This window comes from Nipponia nippon, unplaced genomic scaffold (genome assembly GCF_047370975.1).
Source record: "Nipponia nippon isolate SJK-2023a ecotype South Korea unplaced genomic scaffold, ASM4737097v1 scaffold_4, whole genome shotgun sequence".
NCBI lineage: Eukaryota > Metazoa > Chordata > Aves > Pelecaniformes > Threskiornithidae > Nipponia > Nipponia nippon.
The window spans coordinates 13,804,753-13,824,924 of record NW_028262358.1 but is presented as its reverse complement, the minus strand read 5'-3'; the positions used below and the strand labels follow the sequence as shown (position 1 = coordinate 13,824,924).

General features: G+C 46.0%; 1 protein-coding gene and 1 long non-coding RNA gene across 3 annotated transcripts; one reads left to right on the top strand and one right to left on the bottom strand.

The window, feature by feature from the left end:
• Window positions 1-1,138: 1,138 nt before the first annotated feature.
• LOC148053128 (uncharacterized) lies at window positions 1,139-4,090 on the bottom strand. The gene is made up of 2 exons (XR_015708405.1): window positions 3,640-4,090; window positions 1,139-3,506 (listed from the first exon to the last, which is right to left on the bottom strand). It is a non-coding gene; the product is annotated as an uncharacterized LOC148053128 (long non-coding RNA).
• On the top strand, window positions 4,086-19,266 carry ENTPD6 (ectonucleoside triphosphate diphosphohydrolase 6). Of its 2 annotated transcripts, none has more exons than XM_087775624.1 (14): window positions 4,086-4,190; window positions 6,121-6,461; window positions 7,795-7,871; window positions 8,655-8,798; window positions 9,960-10,035; window positions 11,614-11,649; window positions 12,832-12,920; window positions 14,304-14,383; window positions 15,296-15,360; window positions 15,715-15,816; window positions 16,291-16,431; window positions 17,312-17,368; window positions 18,421-18,533; window positions 18,785-19,266. In XM_087775624.1, exons 2-14 carry the CDS (start codon window positions 6,203-6,205, stop codon window positions 18,872-18,874), a joined length of 1,329 nt encoding a protein of 442 aa, XP_087631750.1. In that variant the 5' UTR covers window positions 4,086-4,190; window positions 6,121-6,202; the 3' UTR covers window positions 18,875-19,266. The 2 variants fall into 2 exon arrangements, with proteins under 2 accessions (XP_087631750.1, XP_087631751.1); XM_087775625.1 differs by lacking the exon at window positions 4,086-4,190 and adding an exon at window positions 4,741-6,029.
• Window positions 19,267-20,172: the final 906 nt, after the last annotated feature.

Sequence of the window (20,172 nt, the reverse complement as noted above, 5' to 3'; positions counted from 1 at the left end):
TCTCTAGGACGTTTGACCACAGCCCTCTGACCAGGGCCAGATGCAGCTCCAGAGAAGCCACAGCACGTGCCAAGTCCTGCCTTGCTAGAAATTTTGGGGAGGAATGATGAGGAACCACAGCGGAGGGCATCAGAGAGCAGCAGGTGCCACATGGGGTTTCAGGTAAGTGACGGGGCTCCAGAGCTACCTGTCCTGCTCAGGGATACGGGGAGGACGCGGGGACAGAATATCACAGCAAACACTACGGGTGCGTGGTTTGCAGGAGGGAGATAAAGGGGTTGTGGGACTCAGATCCGCAGGAAAACAAGCTTAATGTTCGCTGTTCAGTGAACATCACATTTTTCTGCTAAAGGTCAGCACTAGTATAATTTCTTCTTTGAGATGAAGGGAGAATGGATCTTGGATGGGAATTTGAGATGTGGGTTTAGTTGCTGTTACCTTTCCTTAGTATTTCCAAAATATTTTTCTTCTTCAGGCAATCCCAACTCAGCCTGCCGTGGGACAGGACTTCTGGCTTCCTGGACTGCTGTTAGCAGAGGAACTCCAAAATCTTCAAATGAAGTATCTCAGGGAGTTACCTGAGGTACTCTTTTGTACCTTAAACATGCAACAGTATTAATAGCATTACTAGTTAAGTGGCTGGGGAGCATCTGGGACCCGGGACACAGCTGGGAACTGAGAGGCCAGTTCCAGCATTAAAAAACCCCAGCACTAGCCGCAAGCTGGAAGCAGACTCCTCACCCCTTTGAACTTCCCAAACCTGTGCTGCTGCCTGGAAGAGCCAGTCCCCAGGCAGGGCAGGGGCGGCAGCACTGAGGGAAATATGCTCTGCACAAGGAGCCTTAATTAACCGTGCGGCTCTCAGACGTCAGATGTTCAAAACCGCACATGTGCATCCGGGTCCACATAAGGCAGCCCAAACTCTATTGCTGGCCACACGTCCACTGGTTGAATTCCTGCGTGCCTCTCTCAGGATGTGAGGAGACGGAGCGTTTTGTGTAATTTGGCGTATGTTACTACCTGACTTGCACAAAACAACATACCAATAATGCACAGTTCATGGGTACACTGTGCCAAAAATACTGACCTTGTATTTATGTCTATAATATAATCTTGTTACTGTTGCAATAGTCATGACTGAACTGGTGAACTAACCTTTTAATTACACATTTTCTCATATTCATACAATTTGTCTTTGATCATTATTTATTAATTCTCATCCAGACATCCAACACAATTGTTCTTACAACACTGACTCCAGTGTTGTAAGAGATCATTTTCCAAATAACTGGTTCCCAATAACCTGCGTTCTAGCTCAGGTATGATATATGTAATACACCAAGCTATATACTTAAATGTGCACATGTAAGTAATATATATAATACGTAGACATCATACTTGAAAATTTGTTACACACCTCAGACTATATGGCTTGAGTTAATCCTAGGAATGACCACAGTACTGTGTGTGAGAAAGTCTCGGGAACAGATGCAAAACCTTTTAAACCATCTACGCTCCCTCCCTGGGCCCCAGATGAGGCAAGGGGGTTTCCAAGAACAGACTGAGAACTGTTCCCCATGCACATAAATGATGCTTTTCACAGGAGGGAAAAAAAAAAAAACAACAAACCAGCCTTACATTCCCATTCTTTGGGATCTCTAACCCTAACTGCAGCACTGTTTATGAACATATATGCAAGATATTTCAACTATGAGAAATAAATACTGTACTATTTTGCCCCATCCCTGGGGAAATGGTGTTCCTGATAAAACACTGCTCTCTGCTGGCCTGGCCTGCTTTTCCACAAAGGCCTCGCTTCCCACAGTCTTCTGTCTTCCCTAGTGAAAAGGGGAAAAACCACCTTGTTTTGCTGGCTCTTTAATTGCATCTTTTAGCAATCGGTGACAGGAGCATCTTTCGTTTAGGATTGAAAATCATTATATTGCTAAAGAAAACAATACTGATATCGCATAAATCTTTTGCCTTGAAGAAAAAAATGCAAGTAGTCCTTGAACCTGAGTAACTCTCCAGAAATATTCCTGGTTTCTTGTAACTTGAAAGAAGAAATAGGCTGTTCATGTAGCAGGCTCCCCACTGTAACCAGCTCAGCCAAGAGCATATTTGTAAACATAAGGGACTGTTATGGGTTTTGGGAAACTTGCTCCTAGGTGGGAATTTTCACAGCAGCCCAAAATCCAAGTGCCAACCACAGGATTCAAGATGGGGCTCCCTGGTCTTTTACTTTAAAGGACAACTCCAGGCCTGGGTAGCTCTCTGGCCTGAAACTTGTAGCATCTCTACTCCTTATCCCCATTTTTTGCTGTTTTACCAAAAGGGGATCACCCAGACCAAAGCTAACTGAAAACCAGCTTATTTGCATTGAATTTACCTTCACACTGCCACTAGGTATTGCTGTGCCACAGCTGGTATAGCGATAACCATAAAAACTGACAATTTTTAATCTCTCAGTATCTGATATTTCAGGCCAGAATAAGGCGACGCCATGCTGCAGACTCACCACGACCAGCCACCCATGCCCAGCTGCAAGTGTCAGCCTCCCCTCGGTCCCAGGGATAAAGGGTATTTACCCAGGCGTCAGGCTCCATCTTTGCTGAGGTTCTCCTGTCTATCTTCTTCCCGACAGGCTTACAGCTCCTGAGATGCTATGATCGACAGGAGTGCTACAGCAGCAATTTTGGGATGAACACCTACAGGAATTACCAGAGCGCTCTCAGCTGGTTTTTTTTCAAGCTGCCTGCAGACTCAGACAGGCTTCTGTGGAGAAACCACAGTAGGTGTCAGGGCCTCGCTTATGAACTAGGAGGGCTAGAAACTAAATATAGATTCTGTTGCAATTACATCATCGGGGAGCCACAAATCTTAAACATTTTAAGTCTTTGTGCCTTAATCTTCCTTTGCAGGATTCTTCCGTTACTAGCACAATTCCTTTTAAATATAATTAAACAACATTAAAGCAAGTTAGAAAAATAGTTGGAAAGATCATTTTCATCTACATGAGTAAACCAGACAGGGAGTTTGATTTGAACAGTAACCATCATTTGAAATTCCTCAATGCCTGCTGCCCACAAGGCTGGGAAAAACAAAACAAAACAAAACAAAACAAAACAAAACAAAACAAAACAAAACAAAACAAAACAAAACTGATTTACTTTCCAAACACTGCTAAGAGGGAGTCCTTTACTGGAATAAATAACACCCTAGGAGACCCCGCGCTCGTTCCTACAGTGGGGTCTCTCAGCACAGACACCTGCACACAGACGGAGCTGTGGGAGCAACAGCAGGGCTCGGCGGGAGGACGTGAGCCTCTCGCATGCCGCCAACAGCATCACGGCTCAGACCTCTGCTCTGCATACCATTTCCAAACACCAGGCTCCATCTCTTTTTCTTCACGCCTCATGTTTGCCGCCGAGCGCTCGCGCATCCTCACTCCCAAAACGCCTCTCCTCATTCTTCCAGATTGGGTGGAGCAGCAGGAGTAATTTTAGCTGGTGAAAGATAAAACAATCTAGGTGGAAGAAGAGCCGCTAAGGAAGTTCCTCAAGCAGAAAAACTGCTAGAGGAACATGAGGGATGGAGAAAAAAAAACAGAGCAGCTACCTGAGGGTGTCCTTTGCTCACCTCTACCAACGCTTTCTGCCTCAGAGCTGGACCCAGCTTGCAGGTAAGGAGCTCCTGCCGGGGCTGGATCTCCCAAGGGGAGCAGAGGGTGCCCCACAGCCCTGCCGGCCGTCTCCTTGGTGGCCTTATCCCCGGGCTGCAGGGCCTCTCCCCGGCCTGGCACAGGCCCCCGTCTGCTCCACAGCTGCCTCCGCACCTCCTCCCCGCCCGTCCCTCGCCTCGGGGACTGTTTCTCTTACACTTTTTCCTCACACATCAATGTTTTTGCGGCGTTTTCCCCCTTTTTAAGCACATTTTCCCCGGGGCGCCAACACTGAGGGGCTCCGCTGGGCCTTGAGGGAGGCGGTTGCTGCGGCACCGGCCGTGTCCGGCGCGGGGATCCCCGGCCTCTCCTCACGGAGGAGCCCCCGCAGCAAACACCGGTTCCCGGGCACCGGGAGCGGGACGCGGAGGCGGCGAATCCCGCCCAGCACCGCGCCTGCGCAGTGGGAGCGGCGGCCGCCCGCGGGGCGGGGCAGCGGCGTCGCCATGGCGGGGCCGGCGGCGGCGGCGTGAGTGCGGGCGGCGGGGCCGGCCGGGAGCCGCGCCGCGCACCGGGGGGGCGGCGGCGGGCGGGGATCCGTGCGTGAGGGGTCGCGGCGGCGGGCGGGCGCCCTGAGGGTTGGGGCCGGGCCGGGCCGGGCCGGGCCCCCCGCGCTGAGCGGCCGTGCCGGGGCCGCGCAGGCCCGGGCTGCCCGCCGGCCTGCGCCGCGCAGGCGGAAAGCTTTTCCCTTGCAGCAAATCTCAGCCTCCCCTGAGAAAGGCAGGGAAGAGCTAATCCCGGCTCTCTTCGGGAAAACGGGGGCAGCGGGTTTATGCGGGCAGGCTGCTGCTCCGCCGTCCCCCTCATCCTTCCGGCCTCCCCTTTCCCGCCGCTGCTTCCCTCCCGTGACAGGTTTCTAGCTCTCGTCTACCTGCAGTTGAGGCCTTTCGCCAGAAGACTGGAGCAGTCGCCCCGTGTGCGTGCAGTAATTGCCACCTACACCTCTCTGCCTGCCGACAGAAGCCAGAAAGATTTTTTCTTTTTTTTTTTTTTTTTTTTTTTTGCAATGCCATCTCCCTGATTTCTGTTCCATGACAGCCTACGGTTCCTTTTCCCCTATGCTGATCTGTTCTTCGTGTGTGTTTGTGCCTGTGGTTTGGCTTTCCTCCATTTTTATAAAATTTCGTCTTACCCATTTTTGGCAATACACCATAATCACCTTGAATTTAAATTCCTCCCCCTCATGCCTTCTGTACACCTCCTGAATTCGTATCACCGACAGATTACATATGCTCAAAACCCTGTTTAAGTCAACTTCATCAATTGACCTGCTTTCTCTTCTTCATTACACTGTCAAAAAAGGAAAGATATAATGTAATTTATTCCCCATAGATCGCCACTGACTATTTTTTAATCACCTGGATGATGTCCTGTGAGTGCCTGTAGATTTCTTGTGTTGTGCTTTGCTGTGGTTTCTTTCCTGGTATTGGAGCTGGGGGGGCCGCTCTAATTCCCTGGACCTTCTGTCTTGCCTTTTAAACACTGATGTTAAATTGTCCAGTCCTCTGGGACCTCCTTCACCATCCAGGAACTAACAAAGATAACTGCAAATGATTCGGGTTGCCCAGAGAGGTTGTGGCATCTCCATCCTTGGAGGTTTTCAAGGTGCAGTTGGATATAGCCCTGAGCAACATGGTGGGTCCCCTCAAAGCTACCCGTGCTTTGAGCAGGAAGTTGGATGGGAGACCTCTTGAGGTCCCGTCCCACCTCAGTTACTGTATGTAGCTTCTCTGAGCTCTCCTTGCTCTCTTCCTTCTTAGGCCTTAGTAGCAATGGGGAAAAGAAGATTTATGCAGCTTCATGTCTTAAAATTAACTGTAGGTCTCAGTGACATGCTGAAGGAGGATGGATGTGTTCCTTCTGAACCATTGGGAAAGTAGTGTGCGGTCTCGTAGGCATCCAGCAGCCACGGAGGCATTTGATGGTTAGGACAAGCAACATGGAAGAGAGGGATTTTGCTGCTAGGTCCAGTTTTACAAGTGATTCGCAGGTGAATCCTAGATTTTTGAATGCAGGATTCTGCATTGTCCTACTGGAATAAACGTAAGCATTTAACTGCAGGTTACCCTGGGTTAGTTGAGATAGATTTGACCACTGAAGTCTAGCTGATATCTCAGTCTTGCTCCAGATGCTGAAGGAGCTGCAGGCATAAATCCTTTTACTTGCCAGCCGTAGTCTGTCACTCCCTGCGTGTAAGTTTTTTTTACCAGGCTGTTTGTTGCAGTGACTTACTGCTTACTTTGACTGTCATGCCCAACTTTCTTATCACAGATCTAAACCAACTAATGCTCAAGTCAAGTTTACTCCTGTAAGTCCCTTATCAAATAACCATCATACTCTTAGATCCTTTCAGCAAGTTTAGAAAATAAAACATATCTTTTCTTTTCTGTTGGATATAGGAGTGATGTGGGAACCACCTGTTCTGTGTGAAGGACAAGAAATAAAACATTTGATAAAGGGAAGAAACCAAACGTCTGATAAATGGAAGCCATGAAGATATCAAAGCGGTTCTTCGCTTTTGGCATTTTGGCATGCATAGCTATTTATGTTGCTTACATAAAATGGCACTTGGATTCCAAACCAGCCATGGGAGCAACAGAAGGAGTTGCTGAAAGCAGGGGAGACAAACTGAACCATCAGGCACTGACCACAGATCCCTCGGTCTTTTATGGAATAATGTTTGACGCAGGAAGCACAGGAACTCGCATCCATATTTTTAGATTTACACAGCAGCCAAAAGGTATGGCCTGCTTATTGCACGATAGGTTAATTCTTCCATAATGTATGGAGCAGATTATTGATGATTCTTTTCTAGGGATTACTTGAACAAACAAGCTTCAGCTCTTTCCAGAGAGCCATCAGGGAGTATATTATGATTCAAGCATGTGGGTTTGGATGAAATTATGAAAACATTCAACAAGGAGAAAATGCTGTAATGTCAGAATGTGAACTGAATAGCAGCTGTACCTTTAGAACGGTGCCTTGAAGAGCAGTTTTTCATCACGCTGCTTGGTGGAAGAGAGGATTATGAATTCAAACTGCCTTATTCCCCCAAATTTTTACCGTGAGGTGGTTGACTGTCTCCAGTTCCTGGCAGTGAGCTGCTTCTCTCTGCATTGTCTGGTTTACTGCATCCTTGGCTTCAGTGTTGGATTTAAATTGCAAAACTTCACTGTTTGATTAAAATTGCTGTGTATTGCATCTGGACAGAAAGTATTGCTAAGAAACAAGACAGAAGTGTACAAAAAAAGCTCCAGTTTTCCTCGAGTCGTAAGCTTCATTTCTGTAGGTGTTGTCAGCTCCTATTTGTGAAACTCTTAAAGATGAAAGAACCCGTGTGGATGCTGTTCATAGGTGATCTGAGGACGCTTTTAAGGATTAGCAGTGTGGTGTATGGTGCGATTGGCCTGTGGGGAGCACCTTAGGTTTGTAGAATGGGGTAGTGTAAGGCTTAGCCAGCAGAGGCATTAAACAACAGTCCATGGATTTCCTTCTTTCAGTGTGTTCCTGAATCTTTGCTTCCTCCTTGCCTGCTTCTCTCTAAACACAATTTCAGAATATATTGCAGGAAACCTTATGGAGTCTAGTTGGGTACAGGAGGAAGATGTTGTCAAGCTCATGTTGTCTTGCCTGCAGGTTCATGTAATTGCCTATACTGCATGTTTCCAAAATACCTATGTCTGGCTCCCTCTGCTGCCATTGAAAATGGTGGTAAAGCTTCCACTGAGTTTTGCTGGAGTCAAGTTTAGAGAAGAGAGAACAGAGCATGCTGCAACGTGGGGTCTTTGTTACTGGTGCAGTTTGGAAAGCTGCGCCTGGTAGGCGTAAGGGCTCAAAGAGAACTTGCACCCATCTGGTGATTGTCTGATGTGCATGAAAAATATCTGCATAGTGGACACCAGCACCTGAAAAACAGTCATGACTCTTAAAAATGGTTTTCTTAGGAGCTAATTACAGCAAGGGCTGTATTTAAAGGTCGGGTGGCTGTTGATAGTTCATTAGAAATGGTTTTCTTCTTGTGTATGCAAAATTATTTGTACCATTATTTATTTTGGAATATTGCTTTTGAACAGAGACTCCCAAATTAACCCATGAGACGTTTAAAGCACTGAAGCCAGGTCTATCCGCCTATGCCGATGATGTCGAAAAGGTAATTTTGTTTCTGTTACTGTAAAAGTACGTGTCCCAAAACCTCCTGTTCTTGCTATGCCCTGCAAATCACTTCTTGCTGTGGTACAGTGTGCTGAACTGTCTCAGTTCAGGGAAGTGTCTCCAAATGATACAAGCCCACAGTAAAAATCGGTCAGTGTGCAGAGGAGCAAGGAACAGAACGCATCTAGTTCCTCTTGGTGATGTTGTTAATTAAGCACAGTGGATGTTTTTCCTATTCAATGTGCTTAAGAAAATGACAAAAGAGCTGTGCTGGATTGGAGCAGATCCTTCTCCCACAGTGACCAGAATTGGATTCTCAGGAAAATAGTCGAGAAAACAGGCCAAGTACTAACTGACTTCTCTCCCGTCTCCCTTACCTTCTGGCTCGCAGGGATTTAGGGACTTCCTGAGCCAGACTTACACCCAGCTCATAGTGTTTTACTGGCTCCAGAGGCCTTTTTTTTCCAAGGATTTGTCATATGCCTTTTGAACCTTTTGTCGCCAAAACATTGAGTGGCAGAGAGTTCTATATCACTGTTTGAAAAAGTGACTCTTCCTGCTTGTTTTTGACCCGGTGCTGGATAATCCTCATTATATCCACCAGGTCTCACGCTGTAGGAGATAGTGAGTTCTCCACCTTCTCCTGACCCCTTGTGATACTCACTTGTCTCTGTTATACATTTACAGTGAATCATACCTCTGATCACCCTTTTGCCCTTCCAAGAAAGGCAAATCGAAAGAGTTTCTAATATGCCTTTTTTTGTTCGTTCTCTGCTCACAGAGTGGCCAGGGAATAAAAGAGCTCCTGGAGGTGGCGAAGAAGGAAGTTCCTATGGAGCTGTGGAAGTTTACTCCTCTGGTCCTGAAAGCCACAGCTGGCCTACGGTTGCTGCCAGGAGAGAAGGCTCAGAAGTTGCTGGATAAGGTACTATTTCTTGTCCTCCGGTTCGCTTTCCAGAAATTTTATAGCAAAATTTGGTCCCTTCTGTGTAAGGTACATACTCCTTTATCTTCACGTACATGAGCCATTCCTGTCATTTAACTCTGAAAGCAGTGCAGAGCCACCTGATCTCAAATGGGGTTGGGGGGAGAAACTGCGTGAGTACAAGCACAGGGGAATGATGACAGCTCCGAATAATCCTGGAGATGACATATAACAAGTGTAATGAGATACTCCTAACAGTCACCACAGGCTTGTTCTTACCGGGCGTGTTTGTTGGTGGATTTGACCAGGATGCTGCTATTTTGAGAAAAGTTCTCTGCTATTTGATTGGTCAGGTTATCAGCCTGCTGCTGCAAGGTCACTCCTTCATATTGATTGGAAATAATGTAAATTGTATTTATAGGCATGTAAAATACGTTTAATATTTTAAAATGCTATAAAAATAAACATAATATTATGTTTTAGACCTTACAGCTGCGGGAAAAGTTTACTAAGTGTGCACTGAGTGTACTCTTTTTCTAAGCAATATTTGGAAGGAAGAAATGCGGTGCAGTTGAAACCAATGTCCGTATTGTTCTCTGCTGCCTGCAGGCTGGCCCGTTCTTTTCCACACTGAATTTCAGCTGAAACTGCTGCAATTGTTACTTTAGAGGGCTCTGGAAACCCAGGGCTTTGCTACCTCATGTAGGATGTGGTCTAGAGGACCTCTAACAGCCAACATGCTCCTGTTAAAAATGCCATTCCCTGGGGCATTCCTGAAAGCCAGGGTATCCATCTTCTGCCTCTCCCGTGCATATATAATACCCTGTGGGTCACCAGTTGCAGCAAAGTAAACTGCGTTCCCTTCCCTACCCATGTCCGTCCCTTGTTAATGGCATTTCTGAGCAGTCGTCTTGCTCGAAAACCCACACATCCATCCCTGTCTCTGCCCCAAACTGCAGAGCCAGCGTGTAAATCGCTGACCTTTTATAGCAGAGCCGCAGGCTGATGCTTGTTGGGCTCCTGAACTTCAAACGAAGTGGTGAGCAACAGTCAGCATCTGGCCCAAGAAGAGGAGCAGTTGTGTAAAACTGGAGTTGTAAAAAAACTTGCTTTCCAGCTGAAAAAAGATTTCTCTGAGTGTAGCTTTTATTTGAACTACAGGTGAAGGAGATTTTTCAGGCCTCCCCCTTCTTCGTGAGGGACAACTGCGTGTCGATAATGAACGGAACCGATGAAGGTAGGCTAACTTGTGGAGACCCTTTCTGCAATCCTGGAGGTCCCTGCTGCACTGTGACAAGTCCCCGCTCCCTGTAGTGGGAACCCACAAGCAGCGGGTTTGACACAGTTTTTACGCTGCCTCAGGCAGTGCCTGCCAGAGATCTTGTGCTACGTTTTCCAATTTGAAGTCCTGAACTCTGTCCTGATTCTGAAAGCTCGGAGTGCCGGGCAGTTCCTGTGGGATCACCGGGAAGCCACTGTGCACTCAGCACTTCTGGGAAGATTTCTGAATATCTGCTTGTTGAGATGGTTTTCAACAACTGGTTTTGCACACCCTGCTCTTGACAATTCTCATCAGAGCCTTCTGGAAGTATTTGGTCATAATGTTAATTATAAGTGATCTAACGAGTGTGATTGTGAATTCAATCTGAAAAAATCTTACATAGTTAAGAAAATACATGCTGAAGTAAGTTGATGCTCATCAAAAAATGCTGAGGACAGAACCCAGAATCAGTCTTGTTTTAAAATAATTTGAAGAACCATGTCTAAATTCTAAGTAACTGACTGTTGAAATGTGTTTTAAATCTGCTTAGGAACCAAACCTTAAAGTAGCTGGAGCTGTTTGGAGCTGTTTATGAGTTTCTTTTTTAGTGCTTAATGGAAGAAAGACATTGTAATTCTTTTTGTTTTGTTTTAAAATCATTAATAGCAGTGACAGCCTTAGTTCAGCCAAGGGTTGAACTGGACCATGTTCCCTAGCATGCCTTGAGTTTTAACCACATGGATAAATATTTGAATTTGTTAACATAAGGCCCACTAATTAATCTAATTTATGGAGAAAAGCTTTATAAAACAAGAAGAGGACAGAAACAGTGCGGCTCACAAAAATGCTTCGAGGAAAATAGGGAAAATTAGAACACTGCAAAGATGAAAATTGGTAGTATTCAAAAGGAGTTGAGTGCCTGACATCAAACAAAAGCATACCCATGGATGTTTTCCTAGAAAATGAAAAATGTGAGTGTCCGTCATGTCCTTGTCTTTTAGCTAAAGACTGAAGCCTTTGTGACTTCTCACCTAAGTTTTTGACCTGTGAAATACAGAGTTCTCCAGGCATTTCATATATGGGGCTTCTCTTCCAAACATTGCATAAGCTCTGGTATAGAAGATCATTCTCTTTGTTTAAGGCATCTAATCTTGGTTTTTGACAGCTGTTGACAGTTGTGGAGACACTGGCTTTGGGGCAAGGTGGGTCAGGGGAGCTCAGCAGAGCCGGTCCTATTCACCCTTCTTGAAGGTCCTTCTTGCTTAGCTCCTTTGGAGCTTTGTATTGGAAGTCCTCCATTTGTGAAAGGGGGACAAGGGAGCTTGTGGCAGACGGTCTCTGGTGCCTCTGCCTGTCGTTGGATGACAAGCTCTGGTTTGCTGATTGTTTTGTTTAGATGGTGCAGTTAAACTGTATGAGAAAAAAATGCCTCCAGCTAAACAGATCCTAAAGCAGGAAGACCTTGTAATACGGCTCGCCTTATTTGTTACTGTAGTTAGATAAAATGAAATGATATGATCTAATAGTGCGTCTTCTGAATCTTTTCCTTATTAGGTATTTCAGCCTGGATCACAATAAATTTTTTAACAGGTATGTGTACATGAGTATGTGCATACAGATATGACCGATGCTGTGAAATTCATGCTGTTTTCTGCCCCTGCATGGGATTTGCTCATTGACTGGGGTGGAGTGGGAGAAAGAAGGATCTGGGAATAAGTCAGCGGTTGTTTTTGGCCTGGCCTATTTAAGTCATTAGGATTTTGGTCATTTACTTGACAGAGCGAGGAGTTTAATCCCTTTTCCTAGATGTTTAATGTAGCCTTTCTTTCAATTCCCTGTAGGGTACCAGAGCATTTTATTCCTTTTTAGAGTCTTCCACTAGCTCTGGCTAAATTTTTCATGTGGATATTCTAGATGTGCCTGGCAGCTGCACAGGGTGAAAGAAAGTGCTATGCTACTTCCTTACAGATCTGTGACATAGGAATACCACAAGTGTTGACACTGCTGAGTTAGAAAAGGATAGCTGAAGAGTAAAGAAAAAACTAAGCTGGAGCCCTCCCTGACAATAAGTAAAGCAGTCTGCCCTCCGAGCGCTCTGTTCAGCACCCACGGTGTGTGGAGCAATACGACAAGTGCTCTAAAGCTTTTTGTGCTCACAGGGAATATCAGAAAGGTCAGAGATCTTCAAACATCAGCTGTCATGAGGTATACCGAGGTACTTGGCACAAACTAGTCTTGTCAGGAAGGTGTATTTGAAGGATCTAACTGAGAAGAACTGGATTTAAATGAGAAGAGAGGTCTGGGCTGGCAGCAGGAAGAATTCCAAGAGAGCTGAGTCTCTTAGGCCAGCTCTTTTCAGTCTGTCATCCCCTTGGCCATAGGAATCTGCAAAATATCACGAAGGGATCAGGGAGTGGTGGCCAAGAAAACCACATTCCTCTGTGTTACAAAGTGGTTACCAGAGTAGAGCTTGCAAAAGGGTCCTTGCATCCACTGAAAAATGTTTAGGAATCCAGTAACCAAAGCTGCTGTAATTAGGGCATGAACAGCCACCAGAGAAATAAGAGAAACTCTGTCACCTGAAGATTTTCAGGTCACCCTGATAAAGCCAAAATAAACACCCAGTAGATGACGGTACAATTTAGTGCTGGCTGGAAGCTGACAGGTGGAGTTAGATTGTCCTCTTTCTTTACCACTGTACTTCTGGTTTTGTTCCTAGCCAGTTTCTCACAGCACCCACCATGGCTTTCTCTGTTCTGTCACACATTTCAGGCAGCCTAGATGATCCGCAGAAGAGAAGTGTAGGGATGCTGGATTTGGGTGGTGGATCAACACAGATCACCTTCCTTCCACGCACCGAGGTAATGTGAACGTGCACGCTGTTGGGAAATGCTGGTGCAGCAATCAGTAACTGCTCAAATTTGTTTCCCTTGGAAACAGACCAAGAGTTTGTCAGTGTGACGTGAAGCCACGTTTCTGACAGAAAAACCCAGGTCACTTGGTCACATCTGCCTTGTTAGAGTCAGTCACGGAGGCATTCACGACTCTCTGTCAGTCCTCTTACTCCAGCTCCATGGGTCGGTGGTGTGTGTGGTGAATCTGCCAGGGCTGCTGTGTCCTGGGGAAAATGCAGTGTTTGCCCGAGTGTCTTAATCCTTGACTCTCAGTTTGTGCTGCTTATAATGAAGAACTCAAACGCAATGCTGTTAATGAATTCAAGTCCAACATTTGGCCTATATTGGGTTTTAAGAACGCAGTAAGATGCCTTCTCACTCCTTGTTTCTGGTTTTCCTGAGTTCACTCAGTTGCAAATGAATGCTTTCTAAGGAGCAACTGTTATTACGCAGTAAAAAATACATGCTGATGTTTGTCATTTCAGCTTCCTGCTGTGGCATTTTTATAGGTGTTCTGTGAGCTGGAAGCCCTGTAGATGTGGAGTCATAAGGCTCTGGCCTGAGCAGAGATCCTGTTCATAGCAAAGCTGCACAAAAGCAGAGGGCTGGGATGCTCTATCTGGTGTCCCAGCCTGGGCTAATCAAGACATTGTGCTCTTGCAGCAGAACGACAGGGGATGTGAAGAGTCTGGGACGTGGAAATTCTGGACTTAGAGATGGTGTTAAGATACGAGCAGCATGAATAGCGTCGTGGCCCGAGCTTTGCTCCCCACAAGCGCGTTAGCTGTGCTGGTGCGCTTGTGGAGGAGGCTGCAAAGTGCTTTAGATAATGACCCTTTCATTTCTTCAGACTGCAGGCTGGTCCGCACTCTGTTCCTTGGCAAGCACAGTGATGTGCTTTTCCTCTGGCTTGTGGAAGTTCACAGCTGAATTCACTTGAGTAGGAAGTTAATGCGTGCCTGGCTTTCATATTATTTTGCACAGAGTTTGCCCTAGTAGGGATCGTGTGAAGAGGCGGTTGCTGTAGCCTCTTAACAAAAGCAGTTAAGAGCTGGAATAAGGATTCCTTTTTAATTAAAATAGTTCTTTTATACACCAATTTGGTGTGGATACAAATAGAAATGTAACCAGTTTAGACTCTGTCATGTTAGACTCGGACAATATTTTAGCTCCAGGTTTTGTGGTTGTCTTGTGTATCAGCGGTCAAATCGAAATACTTGCAAATTCATCATTTCTCTCTGAACCATGCTAGGATTGTTTCACGTTTTTCCTAATGTTTTGGAAGATTGTGTTGTTGACGTTTGCTGCTGCTGGCAGAAACCTTGCAGTGACATCTTTTTCTCCCTCCAGGCAACTCTCCAGACATCACCAGCTGGCCATACAACTTCATTTCAGATGTTTAACAACACCTACAAGCTGTATTCGTACAGGTTAGTTGTGGCAAAGAGAGCACGCTGTACAGATAGAAGCTTTCTATGAAGCCAGTGAGATCTAGGTGTTTTGCTGAAGTGGGGTCCTTGCAAACGAGTACTGGGAAGAAGTGGAGAAACCTGAGCCACGTCATTGTGGTGGATTAACCTTGGCTGCCTGCCAGGTGCCTACCAAGCCGCTCTATTGCTCCCCTTCCATCAACAGGACAGGGGGAAGAAAATGCAACAAAAAGCTCGTGGGCCAAGATGAGGACTGGAAGGTCACCATCATGGGCAAAACAGACTCGACTTAGAGAAGTTAATTTTATTGCCAATTAAACAGTAGGATAATGAGAAATAAGAAAAAAATCAAAACCACCTTCCCCCCACCTCTCCCTCCTTCCCAGGCTCAGCTTCCCTCCCAACTCTTCTCCCGAAGAGAGAGCCGCCAAGCGGCTCAGGAGGATGGAGAATGGGGGTTGTGGTCAGTTCGTAGCGCTTTGTCTCTGCCATTCCTTCCTCCTCGCTGCCTTTCCCTGCTCCCAGTGTTTTGGGGAGAGGGAAGCAGCTTCTTCCCATCTGTGTTTGCTGTGGGGTGTGTTTGGGCTCAGAGTCAATTCTGTATGCTAGAGGCTGTGCTGCCTTTGAGGAGGGTAGGAGAAATATTAGGGGAATGCCTTCAACATTCCCCGTTCTTCAAGAGTCAGATTACCACCGACAGCTATTGCCTGTGCTTTTTCAAAGAGAGATTATCCTTCTGGGGAAGGGTAATATGAGACTGAGTTGTCACACTGTTCCCCTTATGCGCATTAGCTGCTGACTTGAGCCATTTTGCTGGGACCGTGTAGAGGAGACTGGCATGTCCCAGCCAAGTTGTCAGTGGAGCATCAGGAAGGATGTTTGTTGTTCACTGAGGCTTTTATCCCTTTGCAGTTACCTGGGACTCGGGCTGATGTCGGCAAGGCTCGCCATTTTAGGAGGAGTTGAGGGAAAACCCTGTAAGTTATGGGTGCTCCTCAGGTCTTGGCTCTGAGCATAGGGTACGTAGCCCTGTTGTTGGGGGAGGAGCTGTCTGTCCCCTTCCCACTGGGCTCAAGGTTCCCGAGTGGTATGTGGACTCCTGTCACCATGGCTGGGTGCATTTGAGACGAATGCAGGAGGTGACGCTGCTAGATCCCAGGAGACCTGGATTCTTGCCAGCCCTGGGGGGGACGTGGGACATCTGAGCCATGAGTGGGGCTTGGAGGTGCCTTGCTGAGGCTGTGGGACAGTATGGAGCAGGGCTGGGGGTGAGGGATCTGAAATTAACTCCTTGTGCTTTTCCCTAACCTGGCTTTGTTTTACTTCTGCAGTAGGAGAAGGGGAGGAATTGATCAGCCCTTGTTTACCACCTGGCTTCAAATCTGAATGGCAACACGCTGAGATAGTGTACAAAATTAAAGGACAGAAGGCAGGTATAGTGATTTATCACGCTTCCTATCTAGGCCAGCATGCTATTAGCAGAGTAAATGATATACTCTCAGCCTCTTGCAAAGACAGTACATTCTCTGTTTACTGTTCTGTCTGGCTCCGCTTGACGTGCTGTTAGAGATTCTGCAGCTCTTTCCTCTTGTGCCATGGCGTGTCTGTCCCGTCAGTAACGCTGCTATAGTGGTAATGCAGATGGAGTTGAGCAGTCCCTGATCAGGTCTTTCAAAATCCTTCTGCCTCAAATTATGTTGTCCTTCTCTGATCTATCGCACACTTAGTCCCAAGCTGAGGACGGTAAGTGTTGCCACTGGAAGAAGATGCAGATTTCAGTTCTCTGTGAAGAGCTTATGAAGTGCTATTGTGCAAAAGGGAGCCTGTTTCCTGGCAGATCCTAAATAAATTGTATGTATATTTAATTCTCTGCCTATAATATGCTGGGTTTCTTTGCCTTCTTTTAGGTGAGCCTCTGTATGAGTCTTGTTCTAACAAAGTGGCAAAGATGCTCTACAAAAAAGTGCATAAAGCTGAGGAAGTGAAGGACTTGGATTTTTACACTTTCTCCTACTACTACGACCGCGCAGCAGAGGTTGGTCTCATAGGTACGTTTGCCCCTGTTTTCATTTCATTTTAAATGACAAGTTGCGGAAGAAATGGTAACAATTATACACATCACGATGCTTCGCTAAGCAGGGAACTTAGTCTTTTGTTACACTTCTGTGCAGCATTGGTCTCGACTGGATATTGAGTGCTATTTAATTTCTGTAGAAAAGAGACTGGGGCTGTGAAAGAGGACCTGCAACTTTTGGTAATGGTTTTTAAACAAACTGTCTGCATTTCAGAAATCGTTGTTGTCTGATTAACTCCACAATCCAAAACAGAAAAAAGCCCTCGTAATGATAAACAAATTTCTTAAGCAGTAAAGTGATCTTGGGCTGTGTGTTTTGCTTCACTGACCTTTTTAGATGGAAGGAAGATTTACAGGTAATTCCACATGTATTCAGAATGCATCGATCTCTTTTCCAGTGGTATGCTGGTGTACAGAAGGCTGTCGCGTTCAGTGGTAGAAAGCAGATGATGAAACCTCAAGCTAGTTTGAACAAACATACCCCTCTCCTCAGCCACTTTGTTTTACAAATGATTTCAGATTTAATATGTCGCAGAGCACCGCTGCCCTGTCAGATCTGGTCAAGGGAGTTAACTGTGTTCAGGCATCACGGGGCAGGGCAGCACAGACATGGGGATGAGGTGAGAGAGCCTGTAAACTATGTTTCTTTAAGAAACGAGGCTAAAAGTTCTTCATAAAACGAGGCTTTTCAATCTATATTAAGAATCTTTTAAAGGTTCTGTTACCTTTAAAACAAGTGTGAGTTTTGTCATTGATTTCAGTGGCTCAAGGTTTGATTTCCAGACTTCTGTGACTTGAATCTACAATTGCCTTTATACAAAAACCATAAAAGATCACGTTTTTTTTTCTTTTAGATAAAGAAAAAGGAGGAAGCTTAACGGTTGGTGACTTTGAAATTGCAGCTAAATACGGTAAGTAAAATACAATCAAACACGCACTAGTGATTGTGTGTAAATTCATACCCAGGTGGCAAATGTGTGACATGCTAACAAGCCTGATTTTTTTGTTTTAAGTAAATATTGAGCAGCTCTCTTGAGCACCTCTCTCCGTAGCATCTCACCAACATTTCTGCTTATTTCTGAAAATCTCAACTATTTTTATATTAATTCTTGCTTTTGCAGCCCACATAAGACACATAATACTTATATTTCAAAACTCTCTCAAGAATTACTAATAAACTTGCCAGTTAACTGTTGTCCTGAAATCTTGCTTTCAAAATAGATGTGGAGGTTCTCATCCTTTTAGCATAACCTGTTCTAATCTGGTTTAATTCTTCTTTTTGTCACAAGATTTGTTCAGGTGCTTGATTGGTAATCAGAAAAGGGGAAAAACCAGTTCATAGCTTTTTGCTTCATCAGCTACAGAGAGAACTGCAAATTTACAAATGTAAACATTCTTTTCTTAATACCACAAACTCAGACTTGGATCAAACTGACATGGGGCTTTTTGGTAAACTTTATGAATGACTGAACAATTGTTGCAGTTCTGATTTCTGGACTACCATTTGTGTAATTCATCCTGAGAAAGGAAGTGGCGTTTATTTTGGTTTTGTCTTTTCTTTTTCTTTTCTTTCGTCTTTTGTCTTTTTTTTTCCCCCTGTGTTTTTGTCACCATCTGTTGAGTGCTTATGCTTGAAAAACATAACACACCTGAGGTTGCTCAGATTTTTAAAGGCTTGAAGTAGGTAGAAGAAAAGTTGGAGGCCCTTTTCATCCTTTCCCAGAGGGACAGAAGAAACTGCTGGGAGAGACAGAATGCCTTGATCTTCCTTCCAGTGTGCCAAAGCTTTTGTGCTTCTGCTGACGCGTGCGTGTCATTTCAGCCCCGTTCTAACAGGTTCCATCACTGCGCAACTCAGCTGACGAGAGGTGTTTTATGGATTCGTTTGAGATTTTTCAAAGCTGGGCCGATGCTAGGCCTGAGCCCACAGTGCGCATTCAGATGCTGTTTTCTTTCTCCTTAGTATGTAAGACCATGGAAATCAGCCCTGGGAGCAGCCCTTTTCTCTGCATGGACCTCACGTACATCACCTTCCTCCTGCAAGAACTGGGCTTCCCGAAGAGCCAAGTCTTTAAGGTGATGCACAAAATGGATTGCTGGGGAGAGTGGGCAGGAGGGTGCCGAGGCAGCAGTCGTCATGCCAGTGGCTCGGTCCTTGATTTGCCTTCTTGCTACAACACATGCTCTGTGGTTGGAGGTGGAGGGACACTGTCGCCGCGATGGTGACAACCGGTTGTGATACCCTTCAGCACTGCATTCCCCTTGCATGCTTCTCCTTCTCCCAAAGAACTGTGTTTTAACGTTTTTGTTTCATTTTTTATTTCCAGCTTGCCCGGAAAATTGACAATGTTGAAACGAGCTGGGCGTTGGGAGCCACTTTTCATTACATTGACTCACTCAATAGACTGCAGTACTAAGGCTCCTTGAAGGTGACTTTTGGGAATCTCAGTTTTTGGAAGCCCAACGGGAGAATTCTTTGAAGGGCCTGATTTTGGCTTCCAGAGTCATTGGGGAGGTCATCATAAACCAGGCCCCTTTCTTCCCACCCCCTGCCAAGTCCCCTCCATCACGAGCTCTTTTTTACAGTGCAGAATGCGGTATCTAAAGAATAAGCCTTGATTTGACAGCATCTGCGGTCAACTTGATGTAAAACTTGGCCATTGTTGAAGGAAAACCAGGACTCTGCAGGACAGCTATGATCTCTATGAGAAAAAACACGTTGTTGGAATACACCTGTACTGTGTGCTTGTACTGTGCTGAAGTCGCTGTAGGAAATGGTTACTCCAGGAGGAACTCTTTACTCTCCTGATTTCAGGGTGTTTTTTCCTGTTCGTCAGCAGTTTTCGGTGATGATTTGTATTTTACTACTTCCGTGTTTGAAGGTGAACTTGTGTGCGTGCGTGCAAAGACATTAAATACACAGATGCGCTGCTGGCAGGCGGCAGCTCTGAAATGCAGCGTGGAAGTCTCAGCCCTGCTTTCCACTTGCTGAACTAGAAAAGCTCAGGAGCCCTCTAGAAACTGGATGCGGACTTGGAGGCATGCATCAGAGCCTGTACGCCCTGTAGGGTTAAAGCCTACAGCCTAATGTTGGTCCCCCGGCTGTTGGGAGGTGGGTGGTGGAAGACAACATCGGATTTGCTGGATCGAGATGAGCAAGGCCTGGGAGTTGGGCTGATGATGGATTTGGCAGTCCTAGAGTCGGTCAGGGTAAGATCGATGAACAAGACGCAGGCACAGAAATAAACCCTGAGCATGTTTTATTGGACCTCACAGACATTTGTGCCTTGGCAAGATCGATGCAGGGCCCGGGATGAATGCATTTATGTGGTGGTTTGGGTGCCGCTTCCTGCAGACGCATCTCACGTTGATAAATGAATGTATTGTGGGTGCACTGAGCTGTGGCAGGGTAGCTGCAATGCGTCGCTCCAGCAGCGTCCTGCGCGCGGGCTGGAAGTGGTCTCGGAGGCAGCGGGAGCTGCGCTATTTGTAATCTAAGTGTGGAATTGTCTTGTATTTGTATGGATGTTTAGAGCAGATCCGAGTGGTCTTTTGGGGGTGGAAAAGAGCCCAGCCTGACGGAGAGCCAGCGGTGCGTGCCCCGACTTGCGGGCTCGTGGCCACAGCCTCGTCCTTTCCCTGGGGCAGTGAGATGTGGTATGGCGGCGTGTGGCGCTGCGTGGTGGCTGGCTCTGCAGCCGAGTGTACAGGGGAC